Source organism: Miscanthus floridulus, chromosome 9 (genome assembly GCF_019320115.1).
Source record: "Miscanthus floridulus cultivar M001 chromosome 9, ASM1932011v1, whole genome shotgun sequence".
NCBI classification, from domain to species: Eukaryota; Viridiplantae; Streptophyta; class Magnoliopsida; order Poales; family Poaceae; genus Miscanthus; species Miscanthus floridulus.
The window spans coordinates 33,416,582-33,436,179 of record NC_089588.1 but is presented as its reverse complement, the minus strand read 5'-3'; the positions used below and the strand labels follow the sequence as shown (position 1 = coordinate 33,436,179).

At 43.0% G+C, this 19,598-nt stretch overlaps 1 protein-coding gene across 1 annotated transcript; it reads right to left on the bottom strand.

Annotated features, from left to right (window-relative positions):
- Positions 1 to 8,290: 8,290 nt before the first annotated feature.
- On the bottom strand, positions 8,291 to 14,865 carry LOC136481698 (wall-associated receptor kinase 2-like). The gene is made up of 4 exons (XM_066479018.1): positions 13,872 to 14,865; positions 10,811 to 10,960; positions 9,765 to 10,718; positions 8,291 to 9,513 (listed from the first exon to the last, which is right to left on the bottom strand). The coding sequence occupies exons 1-4, from the start codon at positions 14,863 to 14,865 to the stop codon at positions 8,291 to 8,293; spliced, it is 3,321 nt and encodes a 1,106-aa protein (XP_066335115.1).
- Between the last annotated feature and the right edge of the window lie 4,733 nt (positions 14,866 to 19,598).

Below are 19,598 nucleotides of genomic sequence, written 5' to 3'. Positions count from 1 at the left end.
TGGATCCCCAAGGATGAGACCATGATATTGGGTTCGATGCCATCAATTTTGAAGCATCTCAAGAGTTGAAAAAGAATGTCTCTGGAGCAATTACAGGATAGATGAGAAAGGACAAGGAAGACAATGCTCAGAGAGGCTGCTCCTTGATGGGGGGGTATGGATATGCAAATGGCAAGCAGAGATTTGGTCTGTACCGTTCACGGGGATGCCAAGTTCCGCAATCTGCCTTGGAACACTACTGGAGGTGGCATTTCTGTTACTAAGTTTGGCAACAAGTACTTTGCTGATGCCAAGTTAGAAGACTCTGTTACCATTGGGAAACGGGTTAAACTGGTAGCCAACGCCGGTAGAATGGCTGGCTGTGGGCAAGTGGCACATGGAGGTGGTGTGGAGATAACAACAAGGGGGAAAGATTACCCTGTGAGGGAAGAGAGTGTCACGGCAGCAGTCTCTGCTTTGTCGTTTGAAAAGGAAACTATAATACAAGTGTCACTTTGTTGATATGGAAAAAGAAATCCTCCACATAAGAACAGATTGATCATAAATAACGAAGTTAAAAGCACCCAGTAACTTTGCAGCGACAAGATGAAAAAGGGTAATTTATGGAACAGTCTGAGCCTCCAAACTTGATTTCTAGCATCAGCACAGTCAAGTTATCCGTATTGACAGAAATGTGATTTCAATCTACAATCATGTTGTTCCCAACATCAACTGGTATACCACTACCCTCTTAGAAAAAAATGGACACCACTACTAGTAAATAGAGAATCATGACAGGACGTTAAATGGTTGATAAAGCACTCATGACAACAAGCAAGATTGCCCCTAATATGAAGTGCATGCTAGATTGCTAGCTTTGACAAATGTGTAACTTCAAAGTGTTGAGCTAATGCGCTATGTGCTGGTCGATGAAATCCATGTTCAGGCAATTAGGATCAGAAACAGAGAAACAACTCCATTAGCGTATGTATGCGTCAGATTATGGTTATGAAACTGCATTCTGCAACGTCATACAAACTCAAACAAATTTAGAAGGCATCCTTTCCAGCAAGATCTCCTAAAATTAGTTCACAAGTTTCATCCGACAGTACTGATGACTGCTCATGGACAAACTAAACCTCCTAAATTAGGGAATGAAGCAGTACTAGACAACTACATGTTACAGAAACATTCATCACCTAATGCTATTGAGATTCGAAGCATGTAATTACAGAACCAAGGTACTACTACCAGATAAACTTCTCCAGCAGGGATCATTTGCAAGAAATAAGAAAGCAGAGTAGAATTTAGCTTGCTGGAACGTAGTTCTTACCTCGGCCTGGGCGCAGCAGGTTCCAAGTGAGGAGGTAGTGGCTAGAGCCCGTCTGCGGCAGCGGCGCCTCAGGCACGTTCACGAGCTCGTGCTAGTTGGCCTCGTAGTCCACCACTCTACGCTCGGGGATGTTCACGCCGAAGAGCCAGTGGTGCAGGTCGAAGTAGACCACATCTGGGTTCGCCGGGCTCACGGTTAGGGTTAGCTGTAGGCACGGATCGACAAGAGCCCGAGACTTCTCCACCTCCCTGTAGGCCGGTGTAGTGTGAAGAGCCCACAGCTGGGCGCCGTAGCCGGCCCGCGCGCCGAGAACCGCGGCTGGGCGGGTTGCGGCGGCGAGAGCGGCCGCCGTGGTCGGCAGGCGGGTGGGGGAGGAGGATGAGAAGGGGAGGGGTCGGGGATCTAGGCCGCTACGTCGGGAGAGGTCCGGAGGTGCGGAGAGGGGGCGCGGGCGTCGGGACAGGTCTGGGAGGTGGCGTCGGCGGGGCACCGGGGAAAAAGTGGGCAGCCTAACGGCGTCGGAGGAAGAAGAGAGCGCCCTACAGGTTTTCACCCGTGCGCCCTTGTATTTATACTTAGGACGATTTATAGGGGCGGTTGCTAATCCAGCTGCCCCTACAAATGCATTTGTAGGGGCGGTTCCTGATCCAGCCGCCCCTACAAATATTTTCTATTTTTTTAAATTATTAATTCTGTATTTTTTATATCACAAAAGCACAAAGTAATATAAAAACAATTGTATTTATGCACAAATATAATATTTTGTATTATTCTATATATGCAGAAATATATATAAAAACAATTGTAGTAAAAACAATATAGAAAACAAAAAAAACTAAAACTAAAAATTTGAATTTTAAAACTTTAACTACAATTTTATGACATTAAATGAAATAAAATAAAAATGTTGTAAACAAAAAAATTGTATAACTCATCAATATGTACAACTTTTATTTTGGTCATCATGTCATGTGAGTTTGTTTGAACGATTCAAAATTTGAAATTCAAACAATTTCAACTTGAAACAATATTTTGAAAGAGTGAATGATTTTAGATGAAAAACTCACGAATACCAAAGTTGTAGAACTCATCGATATGTACAACTTTTATTTTGATCATATTTTCATTTGACCAAATTTGAACAGATGAAATTTTAAATTTCAATAAATGGCAACTTCAAACAAGATTTTGAAACCTGAAATGATTTCAACAATAAAAGTTATGAACATAAAAGTTGTTGAACCCATCACTATCTACAACTTTTATTTTGGTCACTTCTTCATATGACAAAGTATTAATAAACACTGTTCACAAATTCACATGACTCATAGTTTCATGAACTATACGAGAAACATGTTGATTTGTGAACAATATTTACTATCACTTTGTTAGATGAAGAAATGATCAAAATAAAAGTTGTAGATCTTGATTAGTTATACAACTTTGGTATTCATCACTTTTTCAGTTGAAATCATTTAATGGTTGAAAATCTCGTTTGAACTTGTCATTTTTTTAAATTTAAAAATTTAAAGTGCTCAAACTTTGTCAAATGAAAAGAATGACCAAATCAACACACTAACTTGATAGGGCAAGATTTTAGAAAATTTTAGGAAAAAAATCATCACATTTAGAGTTAGTACGAGGGAGAAAGACTAGTTACAAATTTTACCCAGAGATTAAAAAGAAAAATCACAACTGTTCATCATGATCAATGATGAATAAGTGTGATTTCTCTTTTTAATCTGTGGTTGAAACTTATAACTAGTTTTTCTCCCTCATACTAACTCAAAATGCGATGAGTTTTTTTCCTAAAATTTTCTAAAATCATGCTCTATTATTTTAGTCTTGTCATATATCTTTGTCATTAATTTTAAACAATTCAAATTTTAAATTTCAAAAAATGGCAGCTTCAAACCTAATTTTCAAACACTAAATGATTTCAGCTGTAAAGGCGATGAATATAAAAGTTGTATAACTCGTCAAGATCTCCTACTTTTATTTTGGTCATTTCTTTATTTCATAAAGTGTTAAGTGATTTCAAATAGATTCATCTGAATGTTGCAAAGGGTAGTCTCACACACATGCATAAATATAGTCTCACACACATAAAAAAATATGTAGTCTTACACACATACATAAATATATAGTCTCACACGCATGCATAAATGAAGTCTTATAAACATACACTTACACAAACACTCCACGTTCAACAACTAGCTAGCCCGCTGTAACGACTTTTCCCTTAACACATTTTCATTCCCATGGCAATATATCTTTGGGTAGGTTCTTTTCTATAACACTGATCTTCTTAGGAAAGTCTGCGAATAGCGGCATCCCATCGTAGTTATTGCAAGCTTCAACATCGTCTACGCCATCAACTCCAATAATGTGCTGTTTTCCGGAGGCAACCACGTGCTTTGTCTTCTTCTTCGAGGGAGGTTACTTTGTGGGTCAGACATATAGAAAACTTGTGCGACACGTGAAGCGAGCACCCAAGGGTCATCTTGGTAGCCTAGATTCTCGAGGTCTAGGACTCTCAATCCGATCTCGTTCAGTTGGTATTGTTTGATCCAGCGGCATCGAAACAGGGCCATAGTTATATCCCTTCTATAGTCAAGTTCTCATATCTCTTCAATGATGCCAAAGTATTGGATCTTTCGCCCCAATCCATCGAGAGCATCTATTCGAACACCGCTGTTTTGGTTCACATATTTACTATCCTTTGCGTGGATATAGTATGTATACCCATTGATGTCATAAGCATTCCAAGATGTCACTTGTCTCGATGGCCCCTCCGCCAACCTACTGATGGTAATAGAGTCTATGGTTTCTCCAGACGGTATGTTTTGGTCCTTCAACCATGTAGTTAGTCATTGCTTATGTTGTTTCATGACCCAATCATCCGAACGGCAATTTCTCTCCGCCATAATGATAGCCAAGTGTTCATCAATGTACGGTTGCATCAGTTGTGTACTCTGCAAGACACTGTAATGCGCCTAATTCACCTCTTTGTAATCATGGTCGATGAACACTTTTCTACCACTGGTGCCCTTCCCAGCCAGCCTATCCTTGTTACGAGAATCGGGTTTACCAATCCCTTTCTGTACTTTTAGGTACTCTTGACAGCACTCGATGACTTCTTCAGTACTGTAACCCTCTATCATGAAACTCTCTGGGTATGCTCGATTATACACGTATCGACTTAGAACCGACATGAACCGCTCGTAGGACCACATTTCATGCAAGTAGTAAGGGCCCAGTGCCTGTATCTGATGAACCATGTGAATCATGAGATGTGGCGTTATATCAAAAAAGCAGGAGATAAACACATCTCCAGTTGGTTTTGTGTCTCCACCACAAATTTATGTAGGTCACTCAGCTCTTGCTTGCCAATCGTCTTCTGTGAGATATTCGAAAAGAAGTAGCACATGCGGGTGATGGCCATTTTCAAGAACTCTGGCTTTATAGCCCTGATTGCAATAGGTAGAAACACTATCAGCATCATATGGCAATCGTGAGCCTTGCAGTGTGTTATTGACAAGTCCTTCATCGGCACTAGCTTCTTCACATTTGCTGAAAACCCAGTCGGGACTTTGACCTCCCTTAGGAAAGTGCATATAGCTCTCTTCTTGTCCGATGTTAGGTTGAAGCACGCCGTGGGTAGAGTGTATTTTCCATTAGCCTCAGGTACCGGGTGAAGCTGTGGCATCACGTTTAGCTGCACCATGTCTTTCCGTGCTTTCAGACCATCCTTTGACTTGCCTGTGTCCATCAAGGTAGCAATGAGACTCTCAAAGACATTCTTTTGCACGTGCATAGCATCAATGGCATGGGGGACCTCCAAGTCTGGCCAATAAGGCAGATACTGAAAGAAGATCGATTGTTTCTTGAAAGGTACACCCTCGACAGGAGGTGTGCTTCTATCTCTGTTTGTCTCATCCGGATTCTTCTTTCTATAGACGACGCGTATGTTTTTCACCATTCTGTACACGTGTTCTCAGTTATGACGTCTCTCCGGAGGGGGTTCAATCTCCGGGGCGTTGTCATAAAATCTAAAGAACAATTTGCTGCGGTACTTGTGATTTATCTTTAAGAAGCGTCGGTTCCTTAGGTAAACTATTTTCTTGGATTCATCCAGGTACACCCATGTAGTACCATCCAAGCAAACCAAGCATCCCATCTTGTACATGGTCAAGATCACTGGCCATGTGCTGTGGTCGCTCATCCTCTCATTGAAGGGATTCATTCCATCGGTGCTCAAGCCAAACCGTACATTCCTTGGGTCATCGCTGAATTCTTTGTGCTTCTCATCAAACCTTTGCCACTGACTACAATCAGCCGGGTATGCAATCTTACCATCATCCACCTTGCGCTCATCATCCCACCATGTCATGAGTGCGGCTTCTTTAGGATTTAGGAAGATACGTCTCAAGCGGTCGGTCACTGGCAGGTACCACATTACTAAGGCAGAAATTCTTCTCTGCTTTGCATCGTTGCCTAATAGAGTATCCTCTGGGGCTGAGATTCTTGTACCACCTTTTTTGTACCCTTCTTATTCCTCTTTTTCCCCATGGAGGCTTCGTCCCCACCGTAAAGGTCATTGTTCTTGTACCGGCTGGCCCCACACCGAGGACATTTATCCAGTGACTTAACGTTTTGCCACAAAAAAATATACAGTGGTTGGGGCATGCATGGATTTTTTAACCCCCATTGTCAATGGACTTATGACCTTCTTCGCTTGGTATGTGTTGACGGGAACTGAGTTTGGTTGTGGCAGCACCCATGACAGGAGATGCAATAGATCATTAAAACTACAATCTGACCAGCCGTACTTAGCCTTCAGGATGAGCAGCTCAAGCACAAAACGTAGCAATGTCCAATGTGTCGGACAACCCTTTTCAACACCATACACAGTCTCCTTCGATGCTTTTATCACCCTTTCTAAATTTTCTAGACCTTTCGGGCTATTTAGTAAAATCTCTGGTCCAAGGGCTCGAATCATGTCCTCCAAATCATCTTCATCCCCGACATGTGCTCCACCATCATTATTGGCACCACCTTCGTCGTTACCATCCCAACCACCAGCATCACCACCTTGTTCATTGCCAAACTCGAAATCCATTCGTGCATCAAGCTCTGCTGAATATTGGGACAGGGATTCTATGGTTTCATCATCGTATTCCTCCTCATTCTCGTCGTTAACAATAATCGTTTCACCATGATAAATCCACACTGTGTAGTCCTCAACAAATCCTTGCATAGTCAAATCCTAGCATGGCCAATTAGCCCAATAAAAAATGATTTCCCGTCCGGCCGCACGGACGTTTTGTCTCCATGACCCTGCGATAGTGCGATCCCAATTCCCAAACTTCTTAGTCTCGACGTCTCCTACCGCCTTGTGCCCAAACGTTGGAGAAGATAGATTATGAGCATATCATTGAAGATTCCATTTCAAAGAACACTAAAAGAATGATGCTATTCAAGTAAAGATAATGCAACATAGGTACGATTCTTGACATATCTTATTGCAATATAATATATTATATTGTACATCTTATTTTAGTCCTATTTTTTTCAAGTTAGTAGGCCTCATTTTTTTAGTTTCGTACAAGACCTCGGATTTCCTCGGGACAGCCCTGGCACACATCAACGATAATGGGGAAAGAAGGGGCTGGGGGCGGGGCAACGGGCGGGCGGTGGGCGGAACGGCTAGCAGCGAGGTCGCCGCGGCCAAGGCAGTGGATGCGGAGGCAACACGGTTAGGGTTTCACTTTTGTGACCATCTATGGCTGGCGGCTTTAGAAGAAGGGGCCTTGGGGCGGCCGCCGGCCCGGCGGTGGTGGCAGGTTGAGGGGCGGTGAGCGAGGCGGCGGCGGCGGCGCCGAGCGGGCGGACGGAGATAACTGGTTGGGTCGGCGAGCTCCTCCATTGTGATTAGGGAAGGGTGGGTTCGTACGGTGGGGTCGGTGGTGGGTGGGGAGGTCGTTGACTAGGTCGCCAGTGGCCTGGGTGGCATACACCATGAGACAAAAAAGAGGTGCAACTCCAAGAGCTCCCAAAATTGAATTCGTAAGCGGCGTCCTCTCATGGTCGCCTCGAGTGTAAGCTGCATCCTCGCGGCCAGTGCGTCGAGTGCTCTCATGGTCGCGGCGAGCGTGAGCAGCGTCCCGGCTGACGGAGCCGCGAGGACGAGCAGCAGCATCTTGCCGTCCAGACTCGGAGGAGGGGAGAAGCATCTAAGTGGTTGACCATGGCGTGGATGCCGCGCTCGTCGCAGGAGCCGCGCCGTGTGAATTCCTCTCATTTTCTCCGATTGGCAGTTTGCTCTCGGTGGCACGGATTGTCCCGAGACGACAGCCCCGCACACGTGGTCGAGTTCCTGCGCAACCTCGAGACTGCTTCAGCAAGACGCGCTGACCGTGGACCGACGGATCGATCGACGATCGCTAGCTGCGCGTTCCCGGGCGTGGACCTTTTTTAAATTTAAATAGTTTAGCAAAAGTGTTCCGTGGGCCGGCGCACCTGGCTAAACAAGCAAACGGAGCACTCCTACTCGGCATCGACTATAGCCTTATTCCTGGCTAAACAACTTCACACTGTTTTACTCCTGGCTGCGCATGGCGTCTGCGGTGATTCCTTCTTGGATTGATAAAATAAATTATATATACAGAAATAAAATAGTGAACAATATATATAGAGGTGCATACATATGGGAAAGGCGTGACCGGTAGAAATGATTTTCAGTAACGAGAATTTTTTTGAATAGAGGTGTCTCAATCTACAGCTGATTCTACAAGTCTGATTTGATCTGCTATATGGTTATCTTTATTAACTGGTGATATGGCTGAATCATGTGAACAAAACAAAAGCAATGGTACAAATAGAGGATCCAGTAGAATCATCATGCATAAAAATACTAGTAGCTAGGAGAAGTTAACTAATCCCTTGTGCTACTGATGCACACGACACAGAGCTATACTATCTAGGATACCTCGCCGACATCATCATCTCTTGCTCCAAACTGTATCTTCTACTAGATTCCTCAGATCTCTGCCCTTCACTAGTCCATGATGGATAGTATCCCCGAATGCTACCATTCACAAATTCCTCAGTTACCATATCATCTTTCTTGTACTTTTTGTTGGAACCTTGTTGAAGTCCTTCTAGTGTAAGTTCAACCTGTCGCATCGTTGGTCTTTCTTCACCTCTTATGTTTATACAGGATGCTGCAAGCATAACAACTTGTTGTACTTCTGTGCCTCCTTCTTCTAGAACCTGTGGATCCATTATCTGGTCAAGGTTTCTAGAGGCAAGTAGATTGAGGAAATGTGGAACAAGGCCACCATATTCATTGGACAAATGTGAACAAGTTGGTTTCTTCCTGGTGAGTAGCTCCACGAGAATTATACCAAAGCTATAAACATCACTTTTCTCGGTAAGACGACCGGTTTGAAAGCACTCTGGATCCAAGTATCCGAATGTTCCCTGTATCCTTGTTGTCAACCCTGTGTTGTCTATCGGAATATACCTTGAAGCTCCAAAGTCGGATATCTTTGATGTCATTGTATCATCAAGAAGTATGTTACTAGACTTGATGTCTCTATGGATTATTGGGATTGAAACTGATGAGTGAAGATAGGCAAGAGAAGTAGCTATTTCAGTTGCGATCCTCAGCCTATTGCTCCATGAAAGTGACCTTTCTTGGCCTTCAATATGAAGATGGTGATAAAGGGTCCCATTGGGAATAAACTCATACACCAACAATGGCACCTCAGTCTCTAGGCAACATCCAAAGAGTTTTACCACATTCTTATGGTTGATCTGTGAGAGGATTGCTACCTCATTTATGAACTCATCTATTTCTTTCTTCATGGTAATCTTTGACTTTTTGATGGCCACGACATGTAAATCTGATAGTATTCCTTTGTAAACAGTACCATGCCCTCCGCCACCAATCTCACGAGCTGTGTCGAAGTTGTTTGTGGCCTTTGCAAGCTCATCCAATGGTATTATCATCCTTTCTGCAATGTCTGCCTTTTGGGACAACAGCTGTTGCAACAATTGTCCACGATTTTGCTTGAAGTACTTTTGTTTCTGTACTTTTATCTTGCGTTGTTTAAACTCGCGGAGTAGGAAAAATATACTCAGAACTATCAGAAGGAGCGCTGGGCCACTAGCAACTGACAAACCAATAATTAAACCTGAAAATGTACATACACATACACTATTATGATCATTTTTGCAAGCTACTAATGTATGTACAATGTCAGCAGAAGGATCCAGTGGCTCTCACCTGTTGGGGCCTTGTTGACGACGCAGCGTATCGCCGGGTCGTTACACTCGTCAATATCTGTAGCCAATAAGGATGGACAATAAAGAACAATGGAAGCCATTCCAAAGAACTATAAACTAGTGAATAGAGAATGTGTACTCGGGTAAAAGCATTAGTGACCTTGGCATCCATTGGCGACGTAAGGGTTGCCGTCGTAGCCCTTGGAGCAGTGGCACGTAAAGCCTCCATTCTCTTGTCGGCAGTCACTGTTCTCACTCTTGCAAAGGCGGCTGGACACGTCCGATGGGCACTTGCCTGAGTTGACGGCAGCAGGCGCTGACAAGCCTTGTTTAACAGCCCATTGGAGAACAACGGGAGATGACATGTAACCGATCGACAGATCAAACATGTTGAAGACGATCTTGTACCACTGATCAGTCAACCCCACCTCCGAGACAAACGCCAACGCGTAGTTCCACGACCAATTACCATATTGATGATGGCTGATGTTCTTATTGAGCACTTTGAATTCCACTCTCTTGGGCGTGCTGCCTGCAGAGATGGGCGCATGGCAGCAGCCATCGTGGCCGGAACAGTACCCGCGGTGGCTTTGTGTTGGGACCGGCGGCGGCCCACCAGCACCACGATCTCCACCGGAGCTGCTGCAGACAGCTCGGTTGATGATACTATCGCTGGTGCTACTACTGCTGCTGTTTCTGTACTCCCCGTGGAGGTTGGCACGCATGTCCCACCCGGACATGACGATGAACTCGTTCCTGGTCGACAGCACATAGGGCTCGCCGATGTCTGGGAGGCGAACGTCAGCCAGAAGGTCGGTGTAGTTGATCACCGTGTGATCGACGACGGTGATCATGTTGGTGTCGCTGCTGTGATGGATGGCGTGCACTGTGGAGTTGCGCAAGGAGATGTGGACGACCTGGAGGGTGCCGTTGCCGTTGCCGTCCCCTCCCAGAAGCAGCCGCGGGGGACTGTGGCGCGTGTCGCAGGTGAGGTTGAACCCAGGCCAGTAGCAGCGGGAGGGCCCAAAGCCGAAGGGGTACGGAACGCTCACGTCGCCGCAGCTGGTGTTGCAGCCGATCGGCCCCCGAACCACGGTAGGCGACAGCGCATCTGCTGCAAATAAATCAATTAATGTAAGATACCGCTGTGTCTGTGTGTGCAACCAGTGCGACTCCGGGGTGCTTTTGTACATAATTAATACTGACCTTTGTTGAAATTATAATCGACGCAGCCACCTTCGACGTCGGGTTCGCCGTAAGTTCCTTGCGGGCACTGGCAATCATATGACCCGATCGTGTTGCTGCATACACCGAAGCACAGTCTATCTTCACCCAGGAGCTTGCACTCGTCGACATCTGGAGCCAATCAGCCCACGAAATCACACATGATAGAAATTTATCTGTATCTATATGTATATACCTAATATTAAAGGTGTGGTGATTCCATCAGTCTTTTTTTTAGTTTCCAAAGTGCCCCTGCGCACTCTCTATCCCATATATGTCCAAACTCACGACACATTCTCATACAAGTTGGAAAAAAACTGACGTTCAAAATTGTTAAGGAGTCCGATTGCAAGACATATTAGGTTCCATTGCAACATACGGACGTGTTTGCTCGTCTAATATTAAACTGAGAAGGTATTCTTCTGTTCGTCTTTTTTTACTACCACAATGCCCTCACGTCACATGTGACCTACTCACTCACGACCCGAGATCATACTAGTTAGAACAACACACATCGAGTAGCAGTATAATGTCTTATTCCAAGACACCTCAAACAATGTTACAAAATTTGATTCCAAAACTTTTGGAGCAGGTGATGATAGTTGAATAAATTTCCAAACCGTAAATCGTCCAGGTAACCGCACAACAAGATGTAAGTTTCGTTAAAATGCATGGCCACATTTGGTAGTAAGACTAATCCATCATGCGAGCTTTTGCAAGGACCAATAACATTTCAAATTTTTAATTTATTAGTTGCCTTATATTTTTTTAATCTAAAGAGTTGACCTAAAGCTCTTGCGCTTATTATAGAATCTACTAACTCTCGTTTTGTATGAAAATAAAGTTTTTAGGTCATATATTGCACAAGTACTAAAATGGCAACAATTTTTAAAATCAGCACCATGTGACTTAAAATCTGTGGTCAAACTCAAAGTGAGATCTAAAATATGGTAGCAGTGCTGACCTTAGGAAGATAATATTATTTGCTGGGAATAAATATTAATGACCAGTTAGTTATAGCCACGTTTGTTGTGTATTGACCTCCACCACTTCTCCAGATGTTTGAATTTTCTTATATGTGAATTATATCTTAATAATATTCCTTAATTATAAAAAGGTTCTTACGATCATACTACAAATATAGATATGTAAAACATTTTAGTCAATGTATGAATTTACCTAAAATATCTACATAAACTATATGTCATGGTTATTTATATAATTTTTAAATGATTTGTTAGTACCATTATTGTATGAGTTGTTAACGAAATATGTTTCATGATTGCTAAAACATAACATGTATATTTACTACGCATGCATGTGTGTACTTGATGTACATTTTGGTGCAATACGTATGTTTAGTTTAATTAGATTTTAAGATATTAACATAAATGAGTAATGTAGAAACACATATATTGACAATTTATGGTTGTTTAAAAATTTTGTGTAATAGAAGATGTTGGTAGATCATATATAGATTGAGAGGATATTAGGTTTTTTAATAGTGGTCGAAGTTGTGATTAAGATGCAAATTTAAGTGGTTAAGTTGTTTATCTATCATAATGGTAGGTCAGCAATTAGATGCAACTATAGGGTTACATTAAATTGTGTTTCGTAATGGTATAGGTGGGTAATTTAAAGATATATCCATTGGTTACTTTATCCTATTTTCTTCACGATGCTGATGTGGACAATGATTTATAAAATAGAATAGGTCCGGTGTATATTATTATTAATGGTGGTTAGAGTCTACCAATTGATGTCCCTGTAATTCTGGTTTTATGAGAATTTGTAGGATTTATTTTTCTCATGCATGTGAGGATTAATATGGAGGCTTCATTGGGGACCGCTAGTCACAATAAATAGGATTTTTTTCTAGCGTAATAAGCTCTTGTTCCATCCATATCTTTAACATCATAAACCTATATTTTAGCTTTCAACTTGTAATCCTAATGTTGTTGCAACCATTTATCCATATAATATGTTGAAACCCTAGTGTTTATTGTGTCTTTTATTCGAAAATTTTAATTTTAATTTTATTAAAAAAGAGTCTAGGTCCTACGTTACATTCACTACTACAATTTTTTTCGCCAACACCATTTTAACCATTGGTTTTGTAAAAACAGTTGGTGGTGATTTTCATCGTCTGTCCATAATATGGACCGTTTCAATGCAGGCGGGGTTTACTCACCCGCGTGTCACCCCACATTTGGCATCCTGGTAGGGGCTCGGATCAACAGACCAACTGGTCTCCTATATGCTTCTTTTCTCCCACGGACCAACTGGTCTCCTATAACTGATGCGTGAGTGGCGATGGGCTCAACGGTGGGCCAACATGCTCATCATCATGGCTCACCAAGTTTTTTTTATTAATTTTAAAAATCATTATCACCATTGACCGGCAATACGAGCCTATGGTGATATTCCATTATCAGTACTTATTACAACCAGAGATGATAACCTAGCGGTAATAATTCATTATCACGCTGATTGGAATTGGCGGTGATGACCATAGTTATCACCGCCCACATTCACCGCCACCAAGTGACGAAACTGATGGTGATGAGCATTCTATATTATTCATTCTTAGCTACGACAACAGTGTGCAAGCTAAAGCAACAATAACTTATATTAGTATATACATGTAGATTTAGGAGATATTTTTCTATATTTTTTTATAAGGAGGTCTCGATACTTTTTCTTCTGATTTAAGGGTTTATGTTTTTTTTTTCTTGTCTCGAGAGGACTAAAAGGAAGGCTTCAGAATATTTCATTAGTTATACTAGTAAGATAAGTGCATGGGGACTCAAAATAGATAAGCATATACTCAGTAAATGGCTTCCATTTCTTCTATACTAAACATACTTCCATTTTAATACTAAGTGATTGTCTAAACTAAACAGGGCTAGACTTTCCTATAAAGACGCAGGCATATAGGATCGAGATAGGACTAGGAGTAATGTAATTTTTTACTTGCAAATGGACGGGACGGGACTGTAGGAAGGAAGTAACTGGAGCTACTAAGTATGCAATGATAACTAACCTTGGCACCCGCCGGCGAGGTAAGGGTTGCCGTCATAACCATCCTTGCATTTGCACCCGTAGCCCGGGTACGCGGGATAGCATTCGCTGTGCTCGCTCTTGCAGACCATGCGTTGTACATCTTGGCTGCATTTACTGTTGCCTTCGCTGTGGAGCGGCAGGCCCTGCTTAACCGCGAAATCGAGGAGAAGCGGAGCCTCCTGGAATCCGTCCACCGGCCGTTCCTTTTCGACCCACCCCTGCTGGGCGACGAACACGATCACCGCCTCATCAAGTGTCTGCTCCACGGTGTGGTTACCAGTACCGCCGTAGAGCCACCTGGCCTGTACTCCATTGCGCACGGGCACGCCGCTGGAAGTGAGGGGCGCCAGGCAGCAGCCCGACGTGCCGCTGCAGACCTTGTCTGTTACCTCTTCATGGTCAGATTTGAAGTAGCGGCCGCGGTCGCTCAGGGTGCAGAAGGAGGCACAGCCGCTGACGATCTTGGTGTTTCGTTCCCCGACGATGTCCGCGGAAATCGTCGCCATCACGTTGCACCCGCGGACGGCGAGCTCGTTCCGGGCCGACAGCTGGTAGCCGTGCTCCCTGAAGCCGTGGCCGAACTCGAGCGAGCCATTCCAGCCCGGCGAAGTTAGGCCGTCGCCGGTTATGTTTATGATGAAGCCGGCGCGCATGACGCGCACGGTTCGATTAGAGAGAGAGATCTCGGCGACCCGGAGGCTGCCGTCGCCGAGCAGCAGCCGCGGGGTTTGGTGGCTGTCGCTGGTGTCGCAGGTGAGGTTGAGCCCCGGCCAGTAGCAGTGGGAGGGCCCAAAACCGAAGGGGTACGGCACGCTAACGTTGCCGCAGGTGGTGCTGCAGCCGGGCTGCCCTTTCGTTGCCGCTGGCGCCGGTGGCGGCGCCGCAGCTGCTGCGGCCGAGAGCTGCAACGCCGCCATCGCCATCAGCGCCGCCGCCACAGCTGGTAATAGGACAGCTGCAGAGATTGGCGCCATTATGGAGGAGTATCTGCTACCTACGGCGCATCGCATCTGGTGAATTGCCATTGTGGATTGTGCTACAGTAGTGATGAGATGCGAGCACCGGGAGGCTATATATGTGTGCCGTTTATGGATGGACGCGCGTTCCAGGCCAAGGCCATGGCCAGGGGTGAACGTGTTCCCATGACAGATCATCGACCGTTCTCTCACCTACCACACGCGTGCTGCGTGCAAGCACGCGGCTGTCTCTGCCCACCGGCGGCCCTTAAACTTAGCTTGTTTGCTGGTCGCGACAAGCACACTTTAGCCTAAACAAATCGAGTATTGGAGTGTCCGACTACTCGCCAGCTGGCAGACGGACAAGCTTTACCTACAGTCTACAGACCTGACAGTTTTATTTGCTGGGCATGGCGCCTGCATGCAGTGATTCTTTCCGAGAAACACAGCTCAATACTATAGTACTAGCGCATAAGGACATGCATGTGAAGGGCGTGACGAGAGATAAAAATCCAAGGCACTGGCTAGCGTCGGCGCCCAAGTAACCTGCCTGCCACACGTCTCCAACTTACTCACCACCTTATCAGTGCCTCCGACAGACTAATCACCTTAAGGGCTTGGCCGGTTCATCTCTAATTAATCCAAGAAGATTACAGGAAATTGGTGGGGATTTTAAGGTGTAGGGACAAAATCTCTCACAATCCCCTCTCAATTCTCTCGGATTGGAGCTAACCGAACAAGCCCTAAAAGTTTATTTGCAAGTTAAATTGTCAAATTGTTGTAAGTTTGACCAAATTTATAAAGCCCTAAAGGTTTATTTCCATCCAAGATTTTTTGAAAATTTTAAAATTTCAATCTTAACTAGGGAAATTTAAAATAAATATTTGATACTCTAAACAACTTTAAATAAAAAAACAATAGACTACAAACTCGTAGATACATAGGGTGTGTTTGGTTCCCGTTCAATTCCAAGCCTGCCTAGTTTTCTGAGTCCAGCTAGACTTAACTAGCTTGGCACAAACCAATAGTCACCTATTTGGTTGGAGTGATTGCTCAAGCCTGACTAAGTTTTGGTGTGTTTGGTTGTTTGCTTTGGCTTGAATAGAATCACCATATCCTAAGACCGGTAAGGTTACCACATTGAAGCATTTAGCGAGCACCTTCCACTGGCGCCATGGCCACGGGTGCATCTCCGACGAGGAGCTCGAGCGCAAGATGCGAGCACCTCCATGAGCGAGGAGTTTGTGGCGAGGAGCTCATGGCAAGCACCTCCATGGGCGAGGAGCTCGTGGCGAGGAGCTACGGCGAGGAGAGCTCGTGGCGAGGACCTCCATGCGCATCTCCGGCGAGCACCTCCATGCACATCTCCGGGAAGGAGCTCGTGGCGCATCTCCGGCGAGCACATCCTTGAGCGTGCATTTCCGGCAAGGAGGTCTTCCCGCATCTTAGTCGTTCGCGTGCAGGCGAGGAGGAGGAGGAGGATGGCGGCGGTCATGGCGCGCGTGGAGGTTGTGCACAAGCAGGGATGGAGAGGAGGTGATCTTCCGGCGGGCAACGGCGAGGAGGCGCTGGTCCTCTGGCGAGATCCGACCATGGCTTGCACGAAGGGGAGGGGAGAACGGTGGCGACCAGGGCTAGCCCCCTTGTTTCCACTTAAATGTTTCCACTTACCCTAGCTTGATGGTGGTCGGTGGCTTCACAGGGCCTGGCTTCGGGCTTCAAATAGGCAACCAAACAGCCCACATGGTGGCTTGCTAGAGCCTGGTTGGGGTTGGCCGTCTAACCAAACAGACCCATTGGGGGTGATCGACAACTACAACTTTGGCATTAACATGTGAACATTTAAGGTTGTTTAAAAATTCTAATTTTTAAATTTCAAAGTCTAAGAACCTAAAACACATATTTGATACTCTAAATAACTTCAAAATAAAAAACTTGTCAACTACAAAGTTATAGATTGTATTGACAACTACCACTTTGGTACAGAGTATGATAACATCTATGATTGTATGAAAATTCTAAATTTTAAATTTCAAAGTTTGAAAACTTAAAACAATTTTTGGACTCCAAATAATTTCAAATAAAAAACTTATCGACTACAGAGTTGTAGATAGTGTCGGCATCTAAGACTTTGGTATGAGTTATTTTTTATGTAATGATTTCTAGAGGCATGCCACTTAAGAATGCCGCCTCTTTTAATCGATTTCTAGAGGAGAATGTCCATCTCTATTAATAAATCAATTAACAGAGGCAGGTGTCTTCAGGCGACCACCCCTATAAATACTTAGATTACCTTTGTAAATGATTAATAGAGGTTGGGGGTTTGCCTGAGACCTGTCTAACCATTTATACTGGTCAATGGTGGCTCCTAAAAGTATCTGTCTCTATTAATCAAGGAGCCTACTCGACCTGAGTTCCCACTTCTCTGCAAAATAGCCCTGCTCCGATCCAAGCACCACCATTTGAAAGCAATAAACGGCGCTCCTTAGCTCATTTGCAAAGGATGGAAAACGACAAAAACACTGTAACATGACTGGTAAGCCAGACTGATAAGTTCAAGCGAACATGACGAAGAACCATTCAAGGCGAAGCCTTGACACTATTCCACTTAAAAAATAGGAAAATAAATTTTAAGTGAGAGCTAGGGAGGAGTGGAGCGTAATTTTGAGTGACTTTAGGATTAGTATTCTGTTATCTCTGATACTTTGTACCAGGCACTTCGATCTTGGATTTAGATTATCAATAATAATGATAGTGGATAATTTATATACAAATTTGGACGAATAGCTAAGACAATATTTTATATGCATAAGATGGTCCAAATTTTAAATTTTTAGAATAGGATGAAGAAATTGAAAACTAGTATTGATTTTATTGAGGAATGAAGCTTATCAAAGAAATTAAATACTATTTTGATTTGGCATCATTATAAATTTCATAACTACTCATAAGATGTTTTGACTTTTCTAGATTCATGGCTTTTGCTATGCACTTAGATAAATACTATGTCTAGATGCATAGTAAAACCAATATGGGAGTATTTTGAAATGCCAAAACGTCTTATAATTTGGAACGGAGGGGGTACTTCATAGGAAAGGGAAAAAAGAGGATGACAGAAAGACAACAATAGTTTTAAATGAACAAAAATAATAAAGAAATATATGGTTGTCCGCACCGATAGATGCAATTTAGTTAAATAAAGGGATGACTACTATAACCAAACAAATAAAAGCACTATTTAGAAAAGTTAATTTATGAAAAAAAATCCAAATGTTATATGACAAAAATGAAAAAAAAAACCTAGCTCGCCCTATTTGCGTGGACCTCCTTGTTAGTTATACCCTGTTCGCTTGATCGTATCAGCCATGCTTATCAGCCATGATACAGTGTTTTTCTCTCACAACAAAACAGCATCAGCCGGCTTATAAGCCATAGAAACGATCAAGCGAACATGGTGTATATATAAAAGCAGCTGCATCGTATACTCATAGGCCAGTGAGCGGTTAGGCCGTGACATTATGGTTTCATATATGTAGTTCATTAATTAACCTAAGTAAGGGAAGCACTCAGTCAACTAGCGTGTCTGCTACACTCCCTGCTTTTCGGAAACCTAACCAAAAGCATAAGTCTAATCCTTAAATATTTTCTTCTAAAAAGTTTGTTAATCATACTTCTGGCCAGAGCTTGTACACGGTATCTTTGCACAAAGTTAATGATGTAGATTGTTGTCTACACATCTTGCACACACGTAGTACCACGGCACAACATTTGTTTTCCACGTATTTAACTAGGTGAATTTTGGTTGTTGGTGTAGCCACCCTGCGGTGTCGGAACGTGCCCCGATGCATGAAATGAAATACACAAGCATAAGATCGGTCTCAGTGGAAATTTTATCCGTATTTAATAAATTGTCATGTAGAAATTTTGATGACATGGCACCATATTTAAGAAGAGAGAAGAAGTGAGTTTCATGAAGATGAAACTCTTCTGGCATAGTTACCGTCATAAAATTAAATATCTATAAAACTATAGAATGAAACTATACATCGAGAGTGGTTCTTTCATTCTAGTTTAATTGCATTTTATTTGATGTGGCATTGTTGAAAACAACGCCATGAAACTCCCTATTGAGACTGACCTTAGGTAAGCATCATTACAAAGCCTGTATGCATCTTCCTTAATTAGGGAAGGACCCAAGATGGTGCATCAGTAGTACTACTATAAGCTACTCTCTCCGTTCTAAAAAAATAAGTGTCGGTCTCTCTTCCCGAAAAGTCAAGCGCTTTTAACTTTTACCAAATATATACAAAAAATATTAATATTTAGAGTACATAATTAGTATCATTAGATAGATCATTGAATCTATTTTCATAATAAACTTATTCAGAGATACAAATGTTGCTAGTATTTTCTATAAATCTGGTCAAACTTAAGAGCACGAATACCATGGCAACACTTATTTTGTGATAGAGGGATTAATGTTTTTAGTGATTAAAAATGTGAAGAACTTATTGGTATCGGAGATTTGTTGTACTCCCACCGTCCCCAAATCAAACTATCATAAGTTTGGCAAAATTGATATGAAAAAATAACAATATCTATAACATAAAATGAGCACATTATAAAAATATATTATATGGTATATCTAATGATACTAATTTGATGTCATAATTTTTGACAGTTTCTTTAATAAAATTCGTCAAAGTTTAAAAGTTTGATTTAAGATAAATCTAGAAATCTATTTATTCAGG